Genomic DNA, 23734 nt, shown 5'->3' with positions numbered 1-23734 from the left:
ATGGCTTTAGCCGGTTTCTGCCGCTTGTCCGACAAAGCGTCCACCTGCACGTCGTACGGCTTCGTCCTCGACGACTCCATGCTGAAAAAATACGACGGTGGAGGCGACTACCCGTTCCAAGTTCACGCCAGTCAACGCCCGCAATGCCGGTACGTGCGCAATTTCACGGACCCGCGACTCGAGGAACTGAAGTACCTCGAAGGGTGTGCCGCGACCGTTGTGCAACACACCATGCCGTCGGTGCCCGTCTACAAGAATCCCATTAAACGACTCGAGAGTTTTCGTTCCACACCAGTCGTAGAACGCTGGTGGAGCGATCGAATGGAGCAAGACTTGGTGACTGCGGGCTTCTACTACGCTGGAAACATCGCTAAAGTGGGTGAATGTAAATGTTTCCACTGTAACGTGACAGTGCTCGGCTGGCACTCGACGGATGATCCTTGGGAAATACACGCCAAGTTTTCTCCCAAGTGCGAATTCTTGCGTCTTCACAAGACACCTGACTACATCTACTCGATCGCCAAGTCGTACGTGACTTCCGAGATGTACTGGGCGATGCAGCTGAAAGAGATCCGCCACCTGTTGTCGTCGCCGCAACACCGTCTCGCGACTATGAACTTGCTTCGTTTGAACGTGAACCTGTCTAACCCCGACAATGTCTACGACATGATCAAGCACGTCATCCTGGACAAGCCATGTCCGCATCTCTTCGAGGCTAGAGACCGCAGTTCCAATTTCGTGATCGTAGATTTGGGCCGAGACACGGCCGACAGCATATGCGATACGTTCGACTCTGCCCAGCGTTATCAGCCACAAGCCGTAAAGGAAGAAGAAGACAACGAGCAACAACAACAGTCGCTGTGCATCGCATGCAAGTTGGCACCAGCAACCATAGCGTCTTTACCATGTGCACACTGCGTTCTCTGTTTCGATTGTATTTGCACTCGACAGCAATGTTTCGTGTGTAAAAAATACATTCGCAAAGTTTTGCGCATCTATTATGGTTGAGTGAATAAAAAGCACTATATCGATACTCTCGTTTCTTTCTTTTTCTCTCCCTCTCTTACTCGGGCCGGCTGATAAGATTGAGGATAAAAAGACGCTCGTCGACTGGACACGACGTGTCAGAACGCGATGCAGAACGTAAAGAAACGGTTCCTAACGTACAAATCGTACCCCACGGAGTGGGTTCCCGATCCGCGCGAACTGGCTCTCGCCGGATTCGAAGCTTGCGTGTTTGGATTTCCCAGATGTATGGAGTGTGACTGCGAGTACAAGTTGCTGCGTAAAGAAGGACCGATGGAACAACATAGGCTATTTTCACCCACCTGCTCGATCATCGTCGCCGCTAGTAGGGAGAACGACATTAGGGACTGTGACTACTTCACCGTGGATAACTACCAACACTACTACTCCAATCCGGTGCACCGAATGGAGTCTTTCGAAAGGTACTTGTGGCCCGATATGCCTTCGATACAACGCTTCGTCGACGCCGGACTATACGCCATCAACGGCGTCGTGGCTGGCTGTTTCGTCTGCCATTGCAAGCTCTACGCGTTTCACCATTACGACGATCCTCTGGTGGACCACGTGCAGCATTCTCCCAAGTGCGCTTACTTGAACGCGACGCTCGACAAAAGACGCATCGACGCCATATACAACGATTTTCTCAAGAGTGAACTGTACTTCGGGATGTATTTCCTCGACGTCGTCGATTACTCGAAACTGACCGCCGTGACCTATCTGTTGGGAACGAACCAGATCAAACTACGTCATCCCAAGGACTTGAAAGTTCTCCACAATCCATCACCAGTGCAACACGTCCGCGTGCCGGATTACGCAGAGTACGAAATGCAAGAGTTTGTGCTCGAAAACGACGCTACGGCATGTAAAATATGTTACTCGAATCAAGAGTCTGTAATCGCGCTGCCGTGTGGACACTGCGTGACGTGTAACCAATGTGCACTGCGACACCCCAGGTGTTGTATATGTAGAAAGACCGTAAGTGCAATCATCAAACGAACGCTTTATTAATCGTAAAAGGACACCGCGTAGTGAAACTTAAAATACGGGTGAAGTTTGGCGCAAATAAAGTAATCGCGCACGTGCAAGTGCCTGTCGATTAGCGAATGGAAATAAAGCCAACGTTTGGAACAGTACTTGGTTTGTTTTCTTTCCGTGCCGGTCTTGAGCCACATGATGAGGTATTTGATGTCGTCGTTGTACTCGTAGACGTCTCTCTAACCAGCAAATTGGGCAAGGGAGGATTTGGTACGGTGTACGCCGGCGTACGGTTGTGTGACAAGGCTCCGGTGGCCGTGAAATTCGTCTATTCCAAGGCCGTGTGGAAATGGCATGTTACCGACAAGGGAGAACGCATACCGATCGAAATCCACACCTTGAACAGAGTGCGTCACGTGCGCGGCGTTGTGCGCTTATACGATTGGTTTGCAGTATCCGACGGTTACATCATGATTATGGAAAGACCCATAAATTACGTGTCCTTGGACAAATACTGTCGAGAGGGTAGAACTTTGACCGAGGCGCAAAGTATCCACGTGTTCGAGCAACTAGTCAAGATAGTCTACGAATGTTGGCTTCAATGTGGAATTCTTCATTGCGACATCAAGGACGACAACGTTTTGATAAACCGAGAAGATTTATCGGTACGCTTAATAGACCGATTTCGCGATAGAGCATTCTCAACGCCCTCGGAAAACTCACGCCGGCACTCCTTTCTTCGCACCACCGGAATGGCACATACGCAAGAGGTATTATCCAGAATCGCTCGTTGTGTGGACATTGGGGGTAGTGCTCTTTCGCTTAATCTTTTCGCAACACCCCTTTCGACACTTATCGGAGATAAAAACCTTCGTCCACGTGAAGACTCTCGAAACTTTCCGCGAAATCTCCAACAAGGCGTTATCGGATCTTTTGGCGAGTATGTTGACCCGCCTACCTCAAACAAGGCCAGGTCTAGACGCCATCTACAGACTCTCTCGCACCCTTCATCATGACGTCCTCCGCAACGATAGCAAGTGAAGAGGAGGGGAGGGACCTCCCACATTTTTTTTCGACAATTGTTCGTTTGTTTTATCTCGCCGCAGCTGCGCAAACCATTGTCTCCATAATCCACACCTCGTGTATATAAAGAGCACTTTCTTGCCAGAAATTACAGTCACGACTACTATTCAGTAACGATGAACAGCCAACTCCTACTCTTAGTTATTCTTTACGACATGGTCTTTCCGTCTCCCGAGGTGGCGACGGTAAAGAACACTCGGCGGCGACGATCCCGCAAGCCCAGGGTTAAGGCCGCCGCCATCACAACTAGTCTCATCGGACCCAGCACATCCACGTCTCGAGTCGAAAAAATTCTAACCGACGCTTTTCGCACTCGAAAATTAGTACAACAGAGGAAGACTACCGGCCTGGAAGACCTCAACATTCACGAAGCGCTGCCGGAGGACTTCGACATCATCACTTTCAAGATGGTACCGAACCTGGCTCTGGTACAGTCACTCATTCATTACACTTTACTCCTGGCGTACAACGATAAGTTGTGTGGTCACGTTTTTTCGGACGTGGTCCAATGCTTCTTTCCATACGTAAACGATGGCATGGCGCGACGCTGCAACGAGAAAAAGATGATTGCCGACGTGGTGAATTGGATCACCTCGTCACTCGACGGCATTCAGTGCAACCCCATGATTCCCGCTAAAACCACGGCCCAACGAGTCAAGGTCTATTGCCAAAAATCGGGCATGAACTTTCTCGGACGTAAAGCAATCGTCCAGCCGATTCTTTTGACGCATTTTGACGGATCTAATAACCATTGGAGGTTGTCGTTTAACCTTTTCGATGGTTACACGAAGCCTCATTTTCACCCTTATCAGTTTCAATTGGAACAGGGGACCCGAATAACTCTGGCACGGAGCGTATTCGTAAAGTATTTTTTTTTTACCGGCACTACAATCTCGGGACGTGCAACAGGCACTCAAGGACTCGCTTAATCACACCCCCACCGACCTGCTAAATAGGGCCGTCGATTATTTCATGGACGCCCTACGGGTTTTAACAAACCATCAACAATTCGTGTCGAACGTTGGAATTTGGGATGGCGTGGCTCGTCTTGTGCGTCGCACGCACAAGACTTGCGATAACGCTCAAGTCAGAGCGTTACAAATTTACCCGAAAGTAATCGAAAACCCTCAGGTGTACGCGAACGTAAGCACTCCACTCGAAGAGTCTGCAGTCCAGGATATTCTTAGTAAAGTGTTTTTTTCAAAATTGAACTTTACGAATCCGACGAGTGTGTCTGTGCACGAGTCGTCGTTTTTTTTCTACTTTTTTTTTGCTGTAATGAACAACAACAAGGGCATCCACTGTACTTTCGTAATCGAATGTGCGAACAAAAGGGTATTGAAAGCCTTTTATCAGTGCATTCGACAGATCACCAACCCCTTTAACACGAAGATGAACGGAACGATTCGTCTTTTCGTGTTAAAGCATAATTTGTACGAAGTCAACGACGGTTGCTTCTACAAACTAGACAACTACGACAACATGCGTTCTCGTTCCACAGACGGCGTCGTTACCACGATTTGTTTTGTCAACGTATCGAATTACACTCAATTAACGGAAGTTAACAAGAGTAGGAGTTCGAAAAAAATGTTCATCGTGCACTTCTGCAATTTCTTTGGTAACGGCGAGGACGAGGACTTCGCGAGTAAATACCTGGACCGTCAGACGTTTTCGAAATTTTTCGGAGCACTTCTTAATTGGTACAAAAAATCAGGCGCATACGACGTGGAGTTTGAGATGAATAGGTGGGCTAACCAGAGTCTACACGTCATCGCAAACTCCACCCAATTTTTTATTGCAATCGTACCCGGCGTGTCGGTGGCGGATACTAAAAAACGAAAGCAATTGGAAGAAGAAAGCGAGTCCGACGAAATTCGACGCAAAATTATTCGGCTGGACGAGGGAAATCCATGGGGTCGAGACGCGCAAGAAAAAGAACAAGATACTCCCGTCCTAGACGAATTACCCGAAGCCGACGTTTTAGCACCATCATCGCCGCGACACCAGCGGACGGAATGTGTCGTATTACCACCATCGCCGCGAAACCAGCAGACTGAATATGTCGTGTCACCAACATCGCCATTAAACTATCAGATGGAGTGTGTCGTGCCACCAGCATCGCCATTAGACCATCAGACGGAGTGTGTCGTGCCACCAGCATCGCCACGTATCCAGCAGACTGAAGGTGACGTGCCACCACCATCGCCATTAAACCATCAGACGGAGTGTGTCCCAGCATCACAGACTGAATTTAACGTGCCACCACCATCGCCATCAAACGATCAGACGGAGTGTGTCGTGCCACCAGCATCGCCTGTCCAGCAGACTGAAGGTGACGTGTCGCGAGACCTGGAGAGTGACGTACCACCAGCATCGCCACGAGAACAACAAGAGCAGGAAAATGACGTGTCCCAAGCATCACCTATGTGGGAAAGTGACACGTGGACGGATAGTGACGTACAAGACTCTGACTCTGAACGTGGTGAAGCAATCGACGACATCTACGTACCGGACACTCTAGATCCAGTTCTCGAAACACTACTAATTCCGTTGAGAAACAGCCCTTCGCCCGAAATGCCAGTATTGTGTGGAGATGACGTGGATGACGTATTAAATACACCGCACGTGAGCTATAGTAGCAGTAGTCGTAGTACTAGCGACAGCGATAACGACGCTACTTTCACCAGGGGGCACGACCGGTCTGCTAGCGATGATAGTTCGTCCTAACCTATATAAAAAGACTTCATTCATGCTACTTCAACAGCATCGGCAGCGAGAGGACCCGCGCCGTCTGGTACGCGTCGGACGATTGTTGGCTAGCAGACCGCGCCCGACCAAAGTGCGAAGAAACAATCATGTCCGAACCGTCGCCGTCTCTTCCGAACAACGACGTCAAAAAGAACTGTCTGTTTAAAGACGACGACGACGACGACGAGACCGTCGTGTGCCTGTGCTCAAATTGTGATAGGTGTGACGACGACGACTACAGAGAAGAGACGCCGACTGATTCGGACTTGGACTTTATAAATGACGGCGTCATCTCCATTCACACGGCAACCTCTTCTTCCAGTGACGAGGAAGACGACGATGACGATAGCGTCAAGTGTGTCTACGTGAACCGGCGTCGTGGACGAATTATAACGAGCGACGACGAAGATGACGACAGCGTCAAGTGTGTCTACGTGAAACGAAGTCGTCGACGAATTATAACGAGCGACGACGAAGAAGACGAAGAAGCATCTACGCCAAAGAAAATTCTAGTCGACGGAACTAGTAGTGAAAAATAAAAAAATATTTATTATTACAATCCAAACTTGCCTTTCATTCTGGCCCAAAGGCCTAGCGGATCGCGCACACCAGCGTCGATTCGTAAAGCGTACCCTCCGTCACTTTAGTCGCGAAACCAGTCAGGATAGACATTTTATTTTATCATGGAAGACATCGTGAACCGATTCTTTAGCTTTAGACAGTGAAAGCAACCCGTCGTTTCGGCGCGCGCCATGGCTTTAGCCGGTTTCTGCCGCTTGTCCGACAAAGCGTCCACCTGCACGTCGTGCGGCTTCGTCCTCGACGACTCCATGCTGAAAAAAAACGACGGTGGAGGCGACTACCCGTTCCAAGTTCACGCCAGTCAACGCCCGCAATGCCGGTACGTGCGCAATTTCACGGACCCGCGACTCGAGGAACTGAAGTACCTCGAAGGGTGTGCCGCGACCGTTGTGCAACACACCATGCCGTCGGTGCCCGTCTACAAGAATCCCATTAAACGACTCGAGAGTTTTCGTTCCACACCAGTCGTAGAGCGCTGGTGGAGCGATCGAATGGAGCAAGACTTGGTGACTGCGGGCTTCTACTACGCTGGAAACATCGCTAAAGTGGGTGAATGTAAATGTTTCCACTGTAACGTGACAGTGTTCGGCTGGCACTCGACGGATGATCCTTGGGCCAAGTTTTCTCCCAAGTGCGAATTCTTGCGTCTTCACAAGACACCTGACTACATCTACTCGATCGCCAAGTCGTACGTGACTTCCGAGATGCTGCGGGGGGGGGGGGGCCAAGGCTGCCTTGCGGTCCGGGTCTTCTGTTGGCGTGGCTGCCCCGGCACCGGCTCTTGTTCGTCTCCACCCTTGGAACTGTCTCTTTCCTTACGCCCGCCGCGATCCTCGCTTTTTCCTCTTCACCGCTCTTCGCGCTGTTCCTCCACGTGCCGTGCTGCTCATTGTCCTCCACAATGCATGAAGGTATACAGTGCATCTTTGAGCACCGTGGTAGGAAGAAGGAAAGCTACAGGTAACAGCAAGGCCATAGTGCTGAATTTTCGGCATTATCTAGATGAGGTCAAATTGGGGAAGATTGCGCGCAAGTGCTGTGTCAGCATCCAGGTGGGACTCATGTCCTCATTGGCTGAGCGAGAGTCCCACCTGAGTGCAGCGATTGCGCACGATCTGCTCCGCATTGGCCTTGCCTCGCCCATCAACTGGGAGGAAGCCACTGCCGCAGAGCTCTTCGGCTTCACAACGGATCTCATCCGTGAAGAACTTGGTTGACGCCAATTAAACAATACTGGCAACAAAAATAAAATTATTCAGCATCTTCTAAACAAAATCGCCGAAACAAAGCCACTACCCGAAGCCAACGCCCATGGAGTTATTCCATCCGACTCCACTTCAGTGAGGCAGCCAGGCACATCAACCATGCCTACCTTTACAGCCGATCCCGCCCTCAAGATGCAGTTGTTAGCTGCATACCTACAACAGAGCCTCCAGATCCCGGGAAGATCCGTGAGCGTGACAACCCTTCTGAATTTGTCTTCTACGATCTCCACGTTCAGCGGAGACGGAGGAATTCCTGCTTGCCGATGGCTGGAAGACCTCGAGCGCACCCAACAACTAGCCTCGCGGGAGCCCTCAACCCTGCTAGCCATCACGCTGGGAAAACTCCGAGCACCAGCCGCCGATTGGAAAGTCACAACTGGGAAACAATTCAAGACCTGGCCCGAATGAAAAGAAGCCTTCCAGGCACAATTCGGCAAACACCTCTCCCCCATTCAGTGGCAGACACGAGTGGCCACTCGACAGCAAGCACAGGGTGAGAGCCTCGTCAATTACACGCTCGCGAAGCTCAAGATCATCGCGAGGTGTCCCGTCACCCTAACCGACCAACAGCAACTCGAGTATGTTCAGGGTCTCCGCGATAGGCAAGTCGTCACCGCCATCTCGGTTCAGCGTCCAAGCACCGTGCCACTCTTCATGACCATCGTCACGGATCTTGACCGTACCCTGGATCACAACCGGAGCCCTACGACGCCCCCCGCACCCAAACCTTCTGCCGCTCCAAACCTGCCCTCGACTAGACCACGCCTATCACCGCCTTTCACCGCCGCACCCGTGCCTCTAGTAAGCCCCGGCACTACTATATCATCAGTCCCGCAGCCCCAACGATCGCAACGAATCTCATCGCTTCCAGTTGGTCAACAAAATGGGATCTTCCAATTCCAAGGGCAGATAAACGCCTTCAAGAGAACTCCGCTGTCTGTTCCCAGCACTTTGATGACAGGCAAATTCTAATTGAGTATGGCGTCAAGCTGTACCCCACGATCATTATGACCGTGAACAGCCTCAACGCTTTGTTGACGGACATGCAAGTTTTAGAACAAGTTCTGGTCCAGACGTAGGATAGAAGGGAATGTTTAGACCCCAGGCTACATACTAGCTGCATACTATTTGAAAGGTTGAGAAATAATGGAGCTTGTGGGAGCAGTAAACCTAGTAAGAAGGCAGATAGGTGTTCATTTTTATATTGTCCGCGATAGTACATGTAAACAGAAGCCGACGTACGAAGGCGGGAGTCGTGCTGATAATTTTCATATCTTTTTTTCAGGGACATACTACGTAGTAATCGCCTGGTTATTGATGGGAAGAAAGTATTTCATCCTCGAGAGCGACCAACGCTGCGGGCAGATGCTGTACCCACAATCTTCCCGAACTTACCAAGTTATCTCACCAAACAGCTGCCAAAAGAACGCAAGTGAAAGGCAAAGACTTCTCCTCAAGGTCCACCCCAAAACAAAGTGCGCGTGGGTTCAGGCGATGTCGAGGAGCTACCGGCAGCGCAAGTAGAAGAGCCCCAAATTGATGAGCATGCTGCTGCTTATCTGCTGTCTTCACTGCCAACTTGCACTGTCCTTCTGATTTCTGGTCAAGACAATTGTTTTCCGACAAACTGTGCCTCATTTCCTACCAGAAGGCAAGGTTTTTGCCAGAGAGAAAGCCACCGTCATTGTTGGAAAAAATGGTCCTCTTTGAAACAGATGTAACCAAGCACACAGTGCATGATCTATCTTAATGGACTTCTGCATCAAGAGAAGACTGTCACCAGTGTGCAAGATGCTGATGATGTCTTGAACTGTATGGACAAACTCGGGCTTTGAGCTGGTGGGGGAGAGAGCAGAGTTTTCGGTGGACATTCAAGTGACTTGAAAACCCCTCTTTGGGACACCACTCTTCTCAGATAGATGCATGGGAGTGGTTACTGGTAAGAATTTCTTCACAGACTTTGCTAAACACATATCTGTGTTGTTTTAGAGTATTGACTGATGGGTCTATTATATTTTAGGTGATGGCCAACACTCCTGTTTAAGCTGCAAGTACCTTCAACAACTCCTAAAAGGCCACCAATGGAGGGTTAAGACAAAAGAAAAACGACCTCTGGACATCGCAGCCAAAAGACATGGACGTGCTCTGAGAACCCTCAAACGAAAACAGAAAGCTGTTCTGACATTGCTTGACAGATCTGCAAAGAAGCCTTTAAAGAGCAGGTAAGTAATTTATTTTGGGTATTAATGACACAAAATTCACCTCGGCAGCTCTGAGTCAAATAACCTTCAGCTGTAAGGCACATAAGAGCACTCGATAGACTTAACTTCCCAAGGTCTACCTGGGGAACTGAGCAGTTGCGCATAGCACTGTTGCTCTTCTGGAACAAACCCTCACGTGGGTGCGGTTAAAAAAAGCTAGGGATTCTTAAAGCCTTTACTCTACATGCTGCTTAAAGGAACACTGACACCCCCCAAAATTTTTTTTTCCTTTTTTGTCGGGCGATTTATTATGGTGTCGGAATACTACCTTCGTTTTGTCTGTCCCTGTTGTTTTGGCGTATTACACCATGAATATTTTGCTACAGAGTCACATATTTTTTTTAATAAAGCCAAAAAACACAACTGCTCGAAACCGAAACTGAAACTCCCGCACCACACGGAAATGTGGAGAGGATAGAGTGAGTGGCGGAAGTCACGTGGCTACACCCGACCGTGCAGGTTTTTTTTTTTTTTTTCCTTTCCTTTCCGCACGTAGCAGACGAAATGCGTTCCTTCGCCGTGCGATTCCTTTGCAGTTATGTTTGTTCCGCTTCGCTGTTCTGTCCTTCAAGATGAGTTGTTTTAGTGTTGGCAATTAGTAGTGAGTGCTCGAGGCCCGTGGTGAATTCCCGTGATCGGCTCCGAAAAGAATACTCCCAAGAGGTTGCGTGAAGAGTTGCCTCACATGTCCTGCATCTGAAAGTGGCATTGTGCGGCAGAGAGCACAAGTTTCCGAAAGATCACCGGGTTGGGATCAATGGCTGAATGCAATTCCGGTAGAACAGTTACGCAAAGCTCGGAAAGCAGACGCTACCCGATTCATAGGCTCCTCGCATTTTGTGGAAAGTGACTACATTGAGTTCGCAGGTGTCAAAAATAGAATCCCATACCATTTAGTTCAGCGACGTATCGTCCACAACAATTGTTTTTTTCAGTGATAATTGTAAAAGAATAAATGTAAACATCACAAAATGCTTGACAAAAAAAAAAAAAGGTACACCCTTTTTTTTTTTGAAATTCAGGTGACAATATCACCTGACGTGACAATTTCGAAAAAGCACCTTTTGACAAACATCAGAATGGCAGCTGACATTATGCGAGAAGCCCCGAAGGTGCAGAGTCGCTTAACAAATGTATGCCATGTACATCGAGGCTTGCCACTTGACGGCGCCTCCAAATGGGTAACGTAGCGCAATCACATAAAATTGCCTTCTACTCGTGACTTGTAGATATGTAAATACTAGACATTTTGAGCATTCGCTCACCTGTTTTCACTTATGTGCTAACATTGTATAATCATCACTGACCACTGCCCTCTGGGCAGTCATTTGTGTATGAATTTGTCTAGGATGACTTGGCCTCATCCAAGAAGCAAAAACTGCTACTGGTTGCCTCTGCCACAGAAGGGGGACAGCCCACGAAGCGCGAGGTTACGTTCATTGGAAAGTACACTTCCATGGGACAGCAACCATTGGTCGTAAAGTACTACGTCTGTCTGTCATGTCGCAGCAAGGAAGAAGCAGAGCAGATAGAAGATATTAGCCTTCCCCGCCTGAAATTAGAAGAAAGTGGCCAACTCTTCCCTATGAACCAAAGTGTGGAGCACATCTGCCAAACTCTGAATCCCCACAAGGTCAGCGAAGCCGCCATCCATATATTTCATTTCATTTATTTCCACTTTAAAGAGACACTGAATTGAAAAAAAAAATTATATCCTTTTTATTGCCAAAATGGATAAACTATTTCTTAAAATGAATTATTGGCGAAAGAGATATTTTTTTGCCCAAAATTCACGCCACAGATTCATTTTCAGTTTTACGATGGAAACTGAAATTTGATTATTTTTTATGCGAAACTGAAATCTACAGCTTTTTTCTGAGGTCGCTCCCATCAGCTCGAGGGCGATTGAAGTTTTAAATGTTTGTAACCGAGTCATCGTTGGGTGTTGTGGTGGCCTTGTGGTCAACTTATATTTGTGTTTACTTAATAAGTGCTCGAATTAAAGCTATTGTTGTATGTGCAAGCAACCTCGGAGTAATGAAGGGAAAGATTTTTCAGTTTTGCGAATAACTAAAAATGTAGTTTGCGGGGTAAAGACTGAGCAAACAAACAAAATTTTCGGCTCATTTTAAGAAATACCTTCAGGCAGTAAAGAATTTATTATTTCGATGTCCCTTTAAAGGTCCGAGCCTTTAAAGGAACATACTTGCTATACTGCACCACACGTGTAAGTAAAAGTGCATTTGCGTTTCTCGGAGACTTATTGTGATGTTGTTTCTATAAAGGTGGTCGCACAACACTTCGAAATAAAAGTAATATTACAAATAGAAAACGGGTATGAGCAGCGACCGAAGGAAGTTGACGAAAACATGCAGGCGGACCTTGTCCAGGAGTTCGCCACCTTTCCACGCTCGGAGGGGCTTGAAATTGAGGAGCACGTGCCAATGTACCAGTAAGTGATATTCTTATTTTAATCATTCCTATGCTTCTGTCGCACATCTTCAGTTGTTCAATGAAATGGAATTGGAAATCAAACATTCACACAACCCTGGAAAAATAAAAAATACACCATATTTCCTAAATACAAATATATAAAAATATACAAAATATGCATGTGGGTGCTCGTGGAAGCCAAGAGACCAGCCAGTTTGAGAGCCCCTGGTGTATGGTATATGTGCTGTAGCGACATATCCATGCCCTAACCACCATCGAGGTCAGTAACGCGTTTCCGAATGACCCATTTGCTAGTTGGAGACGAGCTTATTTATTTCATTTTCAGTCTCAAACAAAATACAAATAAAAAATCAACAACCCCTCTAACGCATTCCCAGTGGAAATTGTTAGAAATTCTCATATCACAATGTTCATTCGATAGTTGCAGGAAAGTCCGGTCCGCATAAAATAGAAATACCCGATGCAACGCCAATACCCGACGCTGCAAGGTGTTGGCGGGCCAGCCACGGTCTGCAAAGAAGTAATGAAGACCTGGGAGGCTAGGAATACTCCAAGCCTGACCTACACGCTCCTGCTCCCGCCAAAGGTGGTGCTGGTGTCGTTGGACCTCGAAACGCTGCATGGTTCCTGCCACTGGATAAGCAACGGCACCCTCGAGTACTGCCGCCCCACGTTCTGCCAGTTATACATACATTATTCATAAATTTGTACAAGGGGAGGCAGTATCTTTGGTTGCGGCACTCTTACCAAACAAGATGTCGGCCACATATGACAAACTGTTTGGAGTCGTCCGGGCCGCCCCAACACATCAGTTTGGATCAGTTGGTGGCCCATTTAGACTTTGAAGAGGCCGCTATCACAAGCTGCAAGAAGCAGTTCCAAGGGGTAACGACCAAGGTGTGCCACACTTTGGGCAGTGCCTGACAAGGAAAATAGTGAGCTTAGGACCCCAGGTGAGACTATGACAAATTTCTGAGGTTAAGAATTTTTGCTAGTTTTGTTGTCATTACTTTTATAGTCATACTCGCTCTTCCATACACCGATCGTTTTTCGTATGCTCCTACTCGCGTCTCAGAACTCAACTTTGTGTTTTTCTGTACAGAGTCTCTACCGAGATTCACCAAGTCCAGCATTCAAGGACTGGGTCCACAAGGTGATGGGGCTTCCCGTTCTGCCGCAGACTCTGGTCCTTCCTCACTGTCACACCCACCTGAACAGCAGGCAGCCTGTTACGGGTGACATCCGTTTGGATCGTGCATCGGACTTTGGCCTATACCTTGAGAGCCAGTGAATTTGCTCACCAACCCTGGTGGATCAATGGAACTACCACTCGGACCAAGACAACCTCAGGACAACCAACCGTGCCGAGGGTTAGCATAGCTCCCTCAGGCTCATATTCAAATCTCAACTGCGGATGCCCCTCACCTAGCTCTTGGCGGAATTCCAGCGGTTTATTCATCACCAAAATCAAGTAAGGAACTTAAGTAAGACTACAGTATAGCCTTCATCACGGTGATACATAGAAGCTTTTTGCTAAAATTTCCAAATACAATTTATACAAAAAAACAGTAACTAGCCTAATTTTTATGCAGCGTCACCTGCTCAAGTGCGCAGGCTCAAAAGTGACTTCGTCTTCTACACTTCGCCCTCCGCATCTTCCGGGCCCTCATTCATTTTTTTTTCATATGCACAGAAAATGCACCTTCTGTAATACGCAGATATTCAGGAGATTGAAGAAACCCACACACACAAAGCACACACATGCATGAATGCACATTTACAAAGCCACATGCGCAAATGCACAAACACATACGCAAGCAAGATTATTGAGAGTACAGCTCTCGGGCTCAACTGCGCCAGCAACCCCGGCAGCAACATCAAAGAGAGAAGCCACGGCCCTTTGGATTGCGGCACTCCTAGCGCCACCAAACACCATCCTCTTGTCGAACAACAACGCCTTGGTGTTGGCGGCCACCAGGGGCCATGGGAGGAGTCTACTTTGGAAGACGGCAGCCACCCTTGTCAATGCTCTTTGTCAAAAAAGGCCTCTCGGCCCGATGGGTCTCTACCCTTACGAACCCCGCCAACGCGCCCTCACGACTCAAACGCACTCAGTACCTAAACTGAGCAATGAGGGGGCGCTGGTGGGGGGAGCCTCTGTCGCTGGCTATAGACCTTTTCACCCTCCGCCGCATTGGCGCTGCCATCTTGGAATCACGTGATGCAGCCGCCATTAGGTTGCTTCAACTTGTTGCTCCGCTCTCCCGTCCGCGCCTTGGCTGATGCGTTGAATTCGTGTTTTTCGTCGCGTTTCACCGCGTCTCTTGCCTTACTCCGTAAAGTGTCGTCCGATACTTATACTTACCATGCAACTGCATTACAAAATTATGCGCGCAACTTCTGTAGTTGATTTTGTAACACGTTTTGAATATTTTGTTACCGTCGGCGTGCGGGATGCGTGTGAAAAGGTTTTATAGGGACAGGAATCAGCGTTCTCACTTGCGTACGTTGAATACATATATGTCTTGAAGAAAGCCTCGAGGGTTCAAATATTAATAACTTATGAGAACTGAGGGTTGGTTACTAATAAGGGCGGAACATTTGGAATAGGAAGCCCAATGTAATTATATATATGAGTGCGCATTGCTGGCAAGGAAGGAAGCAAAAACACTCAGCGTAATTAGCATCGTGTTTTTCTTGAAAGCATGGTGTTTTGTAGTTACAACAGATCGAAAACAGTTTCTTTTGATTACACTAGGGAACTTGTGGACAAGACGCGGCAACAAACGTTTAGTTTGAATTATTTTTTATGCTAGAAATAATGGTACCTTAACATTAGGCAACTTGTTTGTTCGCAATATCACACCTATATCTGTTTTACGTTCTTAATCGCGTGTGTGATATAAGCATTCACTATATTGGTTTATTTATGAATTCCACGGAATTGTATATCCTGCTTGGTCCCATTTCCATAGTCTTTCAGTTGCTTAAGTCATTTTTTATTATAATCATGCAGTTTCAATTAATTTATTATAACATAAATATTATGACTACCCGCGTAAGAAACTGTCACAGACAGCTTGATAGTGCCTATGATTCACAAAATGTGACACCGAAAAGAATCCTTCTGCATGAAAATCACCCGAGTGCAGCCGGTTGTTGACGGCAAGTAGGGAGTTACTTTCAGTAGCTAGCGACGTCAAAATGTGCAAAGCGCATCGTTTCAAATCAGTGAACAGCTTTCGTCCATTGGGTGGCGCCTGGCGTTCGACTTCAGCAAAACTTATTGGAGATCGTTTCCTTTGCACTCTTCAATTTGATTTGGCAAATTTTACGGAAGATGAATATCAGACTTCATTTGAAGTCTGGCATTCACTTATCTCACCATTCTCATACCTTGAGAACGCCGTAAGCAAATGTTCATACAACAAAATGTTTATTTCATAAGGCCAACATTTTGAAATTCTATTAATGAGTACTTGAGTTAAAGAAATTTTCCAGTCAGCCTAGGCTGGTCTATCAAAATATTTCTCGAGCGCTTAATTTCTTTAAATAAAACAGGCCGAGGCAATATTGCTTTCTTTATATTATCTACGTGATTACATGAAACTTTTCTAGTCATTATAAAATACGTTTCCGGTCTCGAAGTTAGAAAAGGTTGGTGTACGAATACCAAACATCGAACAGTTAACTTGTCAGTTCATCTGTTCTTGGTGATACAGCAGATTGTTAATCATGTTGTCGACCTGCTTTTTCACTAAGCAGTCATGCAATATAGTATGTTGCAATATAAGATGATCAGTTCATTATCTGACTTGAGCGCGAGCTATCTACCTTTTGTACCGCTCGGTGCACGCACAGACAAAGCACGGCGGCAGGCAACGAGCGCACGCTGCAGGCGGAGCTTGTCCTGCTCTTTATTTATTTTTTTCTTCTGGAAATGAGTGTTCGCGGGTACGGCCGTGGACAATGGTACTCCTCCCTGTGCATCAGCGCAGTTGTTTCACCGCCGAACCTGGCCGAAATTAACGATGGACGGAATCAGACGCACATCGTGTTCGTAAAAAAAGATCGCAATTTAGGCTCGAAACAACTTTGTGGTTTGCCAGGTGGCCCAATACTATTGTTTCATTCGCTGTGTGCTACAAGAAAGAAATGTATATCGCAAGATTATACGAAAGTGGCATGAAACAGCATCACAATCGCGTGCACGTTGAAACCGAAACCGACCAAATTGAAGCAACCTAATGGCGGCGAGTGCGCCAGCGCCCTCTACCCGCTGGTCAGGCAACTACTGAGATGAAAAGGTCTATAGAAGGCAGGCAGTAGAGGGGAGAGACATAGTCGGTGCAAGACAGCCCAAGGGTTCCTGACACGGATGGAGCACGTGGCTGGAAGCGGCAAGGCCATCATGTCGTGCTAGAGCCACCTGCTCAAGACACAGCATCCGGCGACGGAACACCTTGGATCGACGCAGCACGTAGCAACGGCACCAACCTCAAGGACTGGCTGCAATGACATCAACCACACATACGCCGGGGAACGCTGGTGTAGTTTTCGGAGGTGCTACGTACGCAGCATTGTGTTCCGGCCTTAGTTTACCGCACTGGATGCAGCCAACAACACACCCCGTCGCTCCCTCGGCTTTGGACTATGGTCAAGATGCCAAAACTTTGGCCCGCGAACGCCTTACCTGAACAGCACTTGTGACACGTTCCCGCGACACATGATGCGGCTCGCTTCATGAGGGCCGCGTGGCCTAAGTGACGGATGTTTCATACTTGCCCCTGGGTGAACGTTATATAAAAGCACCAGTTTCTTTTGTTAGGGGAGAAACCCCGAATGTGACTCAGCATTCTGCTTGCTGTAAATATGCAACCTATCATATCAGTCCTAAACGAGCTGCTTCAAGGTGACGGCAGATTTAAACCGCAGCCTGTCGAGGGACAACTCACCCAATCGACGAACGTGGGTCACCGTCACGGACAAAGGTGGAGGAAGCGATTGCCGAAGTACAGTGTTTATGGACCCCGCATTATCACGACTAATTCAGTGACATGCTACGTAAAATATGCGAGTGGCATAAAATGTATAGTCGACTTGTTTTCATCACCTCGAAAAGGGCAATAAGTATTCTGGTATCACATGCAACGTCACCACTTAATAACTATCGTTGAACTTCTTTTTACTCCAATTCTAGGTTCGGATCAGGCAGCTGCTGACGCGAGGGCCCCAGCGAACACCGTCGAGGGTATCGGAACAACAGTAACAAGTGATCGAACGCCTCAAACACAAAATCACCAATCACTGGAACGAGTTCTCGACAGTTCCCATAGTTGCCCCACACCACTAGCAGTTCTTGACGCAAGCGGCACGGCGTTTGGGTTTGAATGCGTGAAGGTACAGAGCGCGACACTGTTAGCGCGAACAAGCGATTGTCGGTTTTTCGAGTTTTTCTGTTTGAAACCAAGAGATGTCACCCAAGTTGTTATTGCTACATAAAAGAGCTCATTTAGTTGTATAATGTAAGAGATAAAATTTCGTTCTCGCTAATACTATTTAGAAGTAAAATTCAAAAATGCGCCGATCTCGTGTTCGCGCTAACAGTGTCGCAATGTGTACACGGCGCAGGCCAAAGCGGGGCAGATTGTGCGCAACTGCTGCGTCACCATTCAGGTGGGACTCATGTCCTCACTGGCTGAACAAGAGCCACACCTGAACGCGGCAATATCGCACAATCTGCTCCGCCTTGGCCTCACCTACTGACGCCGAAAATTAAGCACTTCGGCCTTGCAATGTAGGAGGTGGCGACTGTTTGATGAAAACAATAAGCAGCGTTGTTGTTTTTTTGTGAATGGGTGTCCCGCTTCATTGAGTTTCTCAGAACACAGAGGACACGGCCCAACGTGGCTACGCGCACTTGTTCAAGCGCTCCAAATGCCGCGAGCACTGTTTCGGTTTCGCGATGGCGAGGAACAGTATTGCTGGTAAGAATGGTAGTAACATGATGTGGCAACGAATTACTATGTTTTGTCTGTTGTTTTTGTGTATTCTTTTAAAGAAACTTAGATAATACAACCTCAGACAATGCATATGATGTGCAATGCTAATGACGCAAGCACACATAACTTTATCGAGAATGTCATTTGCACGAGGGTGCATGCAAATAAAATTCATCACTAGCTGTAGTAAAGGGAAAAAAAGGAAAACAAAGTATTAAAGGCAGCAAGTTGATAGTCAGCGGTGTGTATGTATTTCCTCTCACGGTTTTTTTTCTAATTTGTAATTGTTCAGATGACTATATTCAAGTATGTACCAACTAGCTCAAGTAAAACCTGTATTCCAGATCAAGTCACATACTCGAGAACAAGCCACTGACAATCGTTACGATTCAAAAATGCGACTTTCCGTGCATTTCATTTGGTGCTGGGAACCTCCGGCGACACCATCTTGCTTTGTTGCGGACGGCTTTGACGTTTATGGAGGGCGAAAAGTGTTCCCCCTTCGTTCATCCACAGCAACTAGTCATACCTCTGCGCTAAATCCAGTCTTGGGTAAGTTACCGTATTTTCCGGGCTATAGTCCGCAGACTATACATGTTTAAAAGTTGAAATTTCTGGCTGTGCGGACTATCTACACATGCGGACTATACAGGAATTATGTTTTTCAATATCGTTGGTTATGACGAGACGGGACAGATTTTGTGAATAAAAGAGTATGTTATTGATAATTTATGTATATTATAGGCTTTTTTGTGAGCTAAGAAAACATACATATGTCAAGGTGTGCCGCGTATGAGAAGAATTTCGTGTCGACTAAGCACCAGGTGCGGACTATGCACTGGGCGCGGACTATGCAGCGGGTGCGGACTATGCAGCGGGTGCGGACTATCTAAGCAAAAACTTTCATTTTTGACCCCAAATTTGCCTCTGCGGACTATACACCGGGTGCGGATTATAGTCCGGAAAATACGGTACTCTTAAAAAGTAATTCTTCGTTACAGTTACATTTACTTTCAGAAAAAAGTAGCAAAGTTACCGTTACAGTTACTGCAACAAAAGACTAACTCGTTACAGTTACAGTTGCTTTTAAAAAGTAACGACGCTACTTTTCAATTACTTCTCTAGAACACAAAAATATTTAGGAAAAACTAGAAAGCACTCCTCCCCAAGTATTGGGTAACATTAAAAAGTATGCTTTTTACTTCATATAGTAGCCTAGCAGCAGTTGCTTCTGTTTCCGTCGTTTGATGGCGAACACGAAACGCAGTGCGGAGTGATAGCGCTAATCAAAATAAGAAATATGCACAGTACCCTCTGCGTGTATTTTTGTTTCACAATTGATACACCCGATTAAAAAATGTTTGCACAGAAAAAAGAAAAACCGCAAATTACATAGTGCTTGAAGTTACTCTGATGCAAGTGTTCAGTCACAAAGTACAATCGCATGCATAAAGATGACTAGATTTTTTTTTTTTCCCTTCAAATCTGCACATGGCTATATTCGGATTGTCATTCGTGAGAACGAACGTATTCACAAGTTTGTGAACAGGCCAACTTGACATTCAAATTGTCGGAACAGACAATTTGGAAAGTGCAAGGAATAGCTAGATTGTATGCATTGAATGATATATTATTAAAAAAAAACTTTAAAGTAACGACAAAAGTAACGTCGTTACTTTCATCGTTACCTCAGAAAAAGTAATAGAATTACAGTTACAAGTTCCATTTTGAAAAGTAACTTGTTACAGTTACAAGTTACCAAAAAGTGACGAAATTACAGTAACGCGTTACTACCCATGACTGGCTAAATCGCGGCATGATACGTCGAGAGACCGACCGATGGTAGAGGCCTGTTTAAAGTGCATTAGATCCACTGAGGAAGACTGTAAACAAACTTGCTTTGATAATCATGATGTGCAAACCTGAGACCGAGGCGGAAAAATTGGAAACTTTGAAGTTGAAGGCACCAGCTCGCCTGCATACTAACTGTTTTTTCATTGCTTTGATAGGCATAGCGCGATGAACATTGTGCTGTTCAAAAAGGAACCTTACTCCTGTCAATGCAAACTAATTTGGGGGCATTTTGCAAGATCCGACACTGCAAAGACAATGCGCGAACCATGGCTTTTGCAAGCAAAGTTCGTACTCAACGTTGAGAGGAATCAGCAGCAAACCAAGCAAGGAGGCAGTTTCTATTCCTTTTTTCGAAAAGTGTTTTTGGTTCATTTATCTTCGAAATGTATATTCTCAATTCCCTTTCACACGATTGCTTTCGTGGATACCGCGCTTTTTTTCTTCAACTGGCCAGAACACAGAAAAACAGGCATTTTTAAAACGTCAGTCTATTATTTAATAAGAATTTACATTAGAACTTATTTTTTAGAAACAGCTTGTAGTTATCTGCAATTAGCTGTGCTGCAATATGCTAAAACAATATTTGTGGCGGCAAAATTTTTTTACGGGATCTATAAAATATGGTTATTTTTCCGTGGTAACGAAATAGTTAATATCACTTATCTCCTGGACGTGGTGTGGACAAGATTTTGTTCCCTTCCGAACTGTTCGAGGTTCCCCAACCACTGCAGAAAAGTGCCGTGACTGTGCGGTGTCCAGTCGCATCAAATCTACGGAATAATGGCTTGCATTGTGGTAGGAAGCTCGTCCCTCCTCCGTTTGATTCCATGCCCAAAATAAACCTTCACTAATAGCCAACTTGCAGTTTCTTTCATTCAATTGGCAGGTCTGTATAATTAAGCTGTTGAAATCATCTTAAATAGTTAGAATAGCTTCTGCCACAGCAGCATTGCTGACCTGTCTTGTGCACCTGTAATTGCAACGCACTGAAATCTAGATATGTTTGAAAATCCGTATAGACGGCATCAAATTCAACAGAAAACTGGGCTGCCGACTGAAGCTTGTACATGTAAAAGCAGCTCGTGAATACCGTTGTCCGGCAAAACAATGTGAGCATGTGCATACAAGCGTACAAATGAGATGAGAAATAAAACAAATCTTGCAATTTAAAATAATATTGGGCAAGAAACTATACTCAGATTAGTGCTACAGCATATCATGACAGTTGTGCAGCGACATCCCTCGTAACGTCCTTAGAACCTAAATAATTTTGAGGAATCTCTATGACTTTGCTTTGTCGTCTGACTGATGAGTCTTTCCTGCACCTCAGTTGTTGGACAAAGGAGCAGCCAGGACGTCCTGCCCTTTTCAATCCGGTGGCGTCCAGCAGCGAAAGAAGATGAGATATCTGAACAGCCTGTATTCATTCTGTGGGCAAGTTAATAAACCATTTTATATTGGAGCATGGAGTGGTGTGTGCACAACAGCTAAAGGAAACAAACAACACAAACACAAATGAAAACTGGGGATAGGCAATTTTGGCTATCATGCGCAGCAAGGACTCTTCAACAGCAGGAAGCTTTGGTTTGAAATCACAGTGCTAAATGGGTACACCTCAGCAAGTCCTGCCAATACATCAAACATTCCAGCCGAATCGAAAGGGTCAAGCTGAATTGGAAAGTCCTGGCCGAATTGGATATTCTAGTTAAATCTGGCATGAGCATCCAGCCAAATTGGAGCATTCTAAATTGGTCTGTTCAGCCAAATTGACCTGTCAGCCGAATGGACACTTCAGCCGGATCAAAATGACACAGTCCTTTGATAGAGTTTCGACAACCGTCACATGACAAAATACTTTTTCCAGGAACAAAATTACTTCCTTCAGTTTATTCTCTTGCTTTCCGTCGCTATTCACTTCTTAAAAACTGCACCGTCATTCCGTCGGCGCATTAAAGAATGTCCGTAAACACAAAGTGCTTTTTTTATCCTAGAACTTTAATGGTGGCTGCTTGGGCAATTGCCGTTCCGTCCTTGTTAAATGTATGTTTCATTTCAAAGCACAAGTTCACCTTATTAAACATTGATCTTATGTTTTTCTTCACCACTGCATATATTTGTAACGATATCACAATGAGTACTTAATATTTTCAGAAGTGTCCAATCTTTGTACTACCGAAAAATCAACAGGTGCTACCCAACCCTGCGAGGTGTGAGTGACCCGGACACAGTTCGGGAGGACTTTGTAAAAACCTGGGAATCATTGAATTCTGCGGATGTCAACGAGACGTTACTTCTGCACGAGGAGAGGCAGCCTCCGATGGTGGTTTTGCCATCACCCGCTGGACCTCCAAATACTCCACCAATCAGGACATTGATCTGTGACGGCACATTCGAGTACTGTCCCCCTTGCTTGAGTAAACTGCACACGATTCACAGATTTGTACTTGTAGAGGCAGTGCCTTTGGTTATGGCACTCCTTCCAGGCAAGACTGCAACCATGTACCAGAAACTTTTTGAAGTTGTACGGGATGCCCTGACAAGTCGATTTGGATAAACTGGAGCACAGCAGGTTGTTCACTTCGACTTTGAGGTGGCAGCCATTGCAAGCTGCCAACAGGTGTTCCCAGGTGTAACTTCCAAAGGCTGCCTTTTCCACTTTGTGCAGTACCTCACGAGAAAGATCGGGGAATCTGGGATAGCAGGTGAGAACACAACCAAATATTCAGCGTCATATTGTGCGTTTCTTTTTATGTTTTTTTTTTCTAACATTTCTGAGAGCTGGATTCAGTGCTTATCTTGTTACTCATGTTTCGCTTCTCTGCTTTGTATAATTTTGTTCAGACCCCACACAAAGATCCTACAAGCCCCAAACTCAAGGAATGGGTGTGTAAGGTGGTTGGGCCCTCCATTCTGCCACCTGACCTGATACTTACATATTGGAACTCCTACCTAAGCACTCAATGCCATACACAAGCGATGCTAGGATGAACAACTCCATCCACCTCGAGAGACAGTAACTGTATTCCTCAAGCCAGGTGGAGCTCTGGAATTACTTTGACGGCGGCGACAACTTGAGAACGACCAACCATGCAGAGGGTTGGCACAGCTCCCTCAAGCTCAAGTTTAAATCGCAGCCACGAATGCCTCTCGGCAAGTTCATGGTTGAGTACCAGCGGTTTATTCACCACCAGATCCAGGTAAGCTATATTTAGTAAACAAATAGTAGGACACAATCCTCTCACCATGATACTAAAATATATTCCACCGTCGATGGGTTCTACTAATTATGGCAAAAATAAAATTAATTGGATGCTTCAAAAAGGTTGACTGAAAGTGTTCAGAGGTAACACGTCGTGGCAGCACTTGATTGATCGCTTTTTATTTTACTTTTATTCTAGGTGCACATCAGGCAGCTGCAGAGGGGCGAGCTCCCGAACGAGCACCGTCGGACCTGCACCATCAACAATGAAGCGATTGAACGCCT

General features: G+C 46.3%; 1 protein-coding gene across 1 annotated transcript; it reads left to right on the top strand.

Moving 5' to 3' along the window:
* On the top strand, positions 1 to 1008 carry LOC120838769 (baculoviral IAP repeat-containing protein 8). Its single transcript, XM_042288786.1, has one exon. It carries the CDS (start codon positions 1 to 3, stop codon positions 1006 to 1008), a length of 1008 nt encoding a protein of 335 aa, XP_042144720.1.
* The last annotated feature ends 22726 nt before the right edge of the window (positions 1009 to 23734 follow it).

Source organism: Ixodes scapularis, unplaced genomic scaffold (genome assembly GCF_016920785.2).
Source record: "Ixodes scapularis isolate PalLabHiFi unplaced genomic scaffold, ASM1692078v2 PGA_scaffold10__122_contigs__length_95168666, whole genome shotgun sequence".
Lineage (NCBI taxonomy): Eukaryota > Metazoa > Arthropoda > Arachnida > Ixodida > Ixodidae > Ixodes > Ixodes scapularis.
This window is presented reverse-complemented; position numbering and strand designations above follow the sequence as displayed.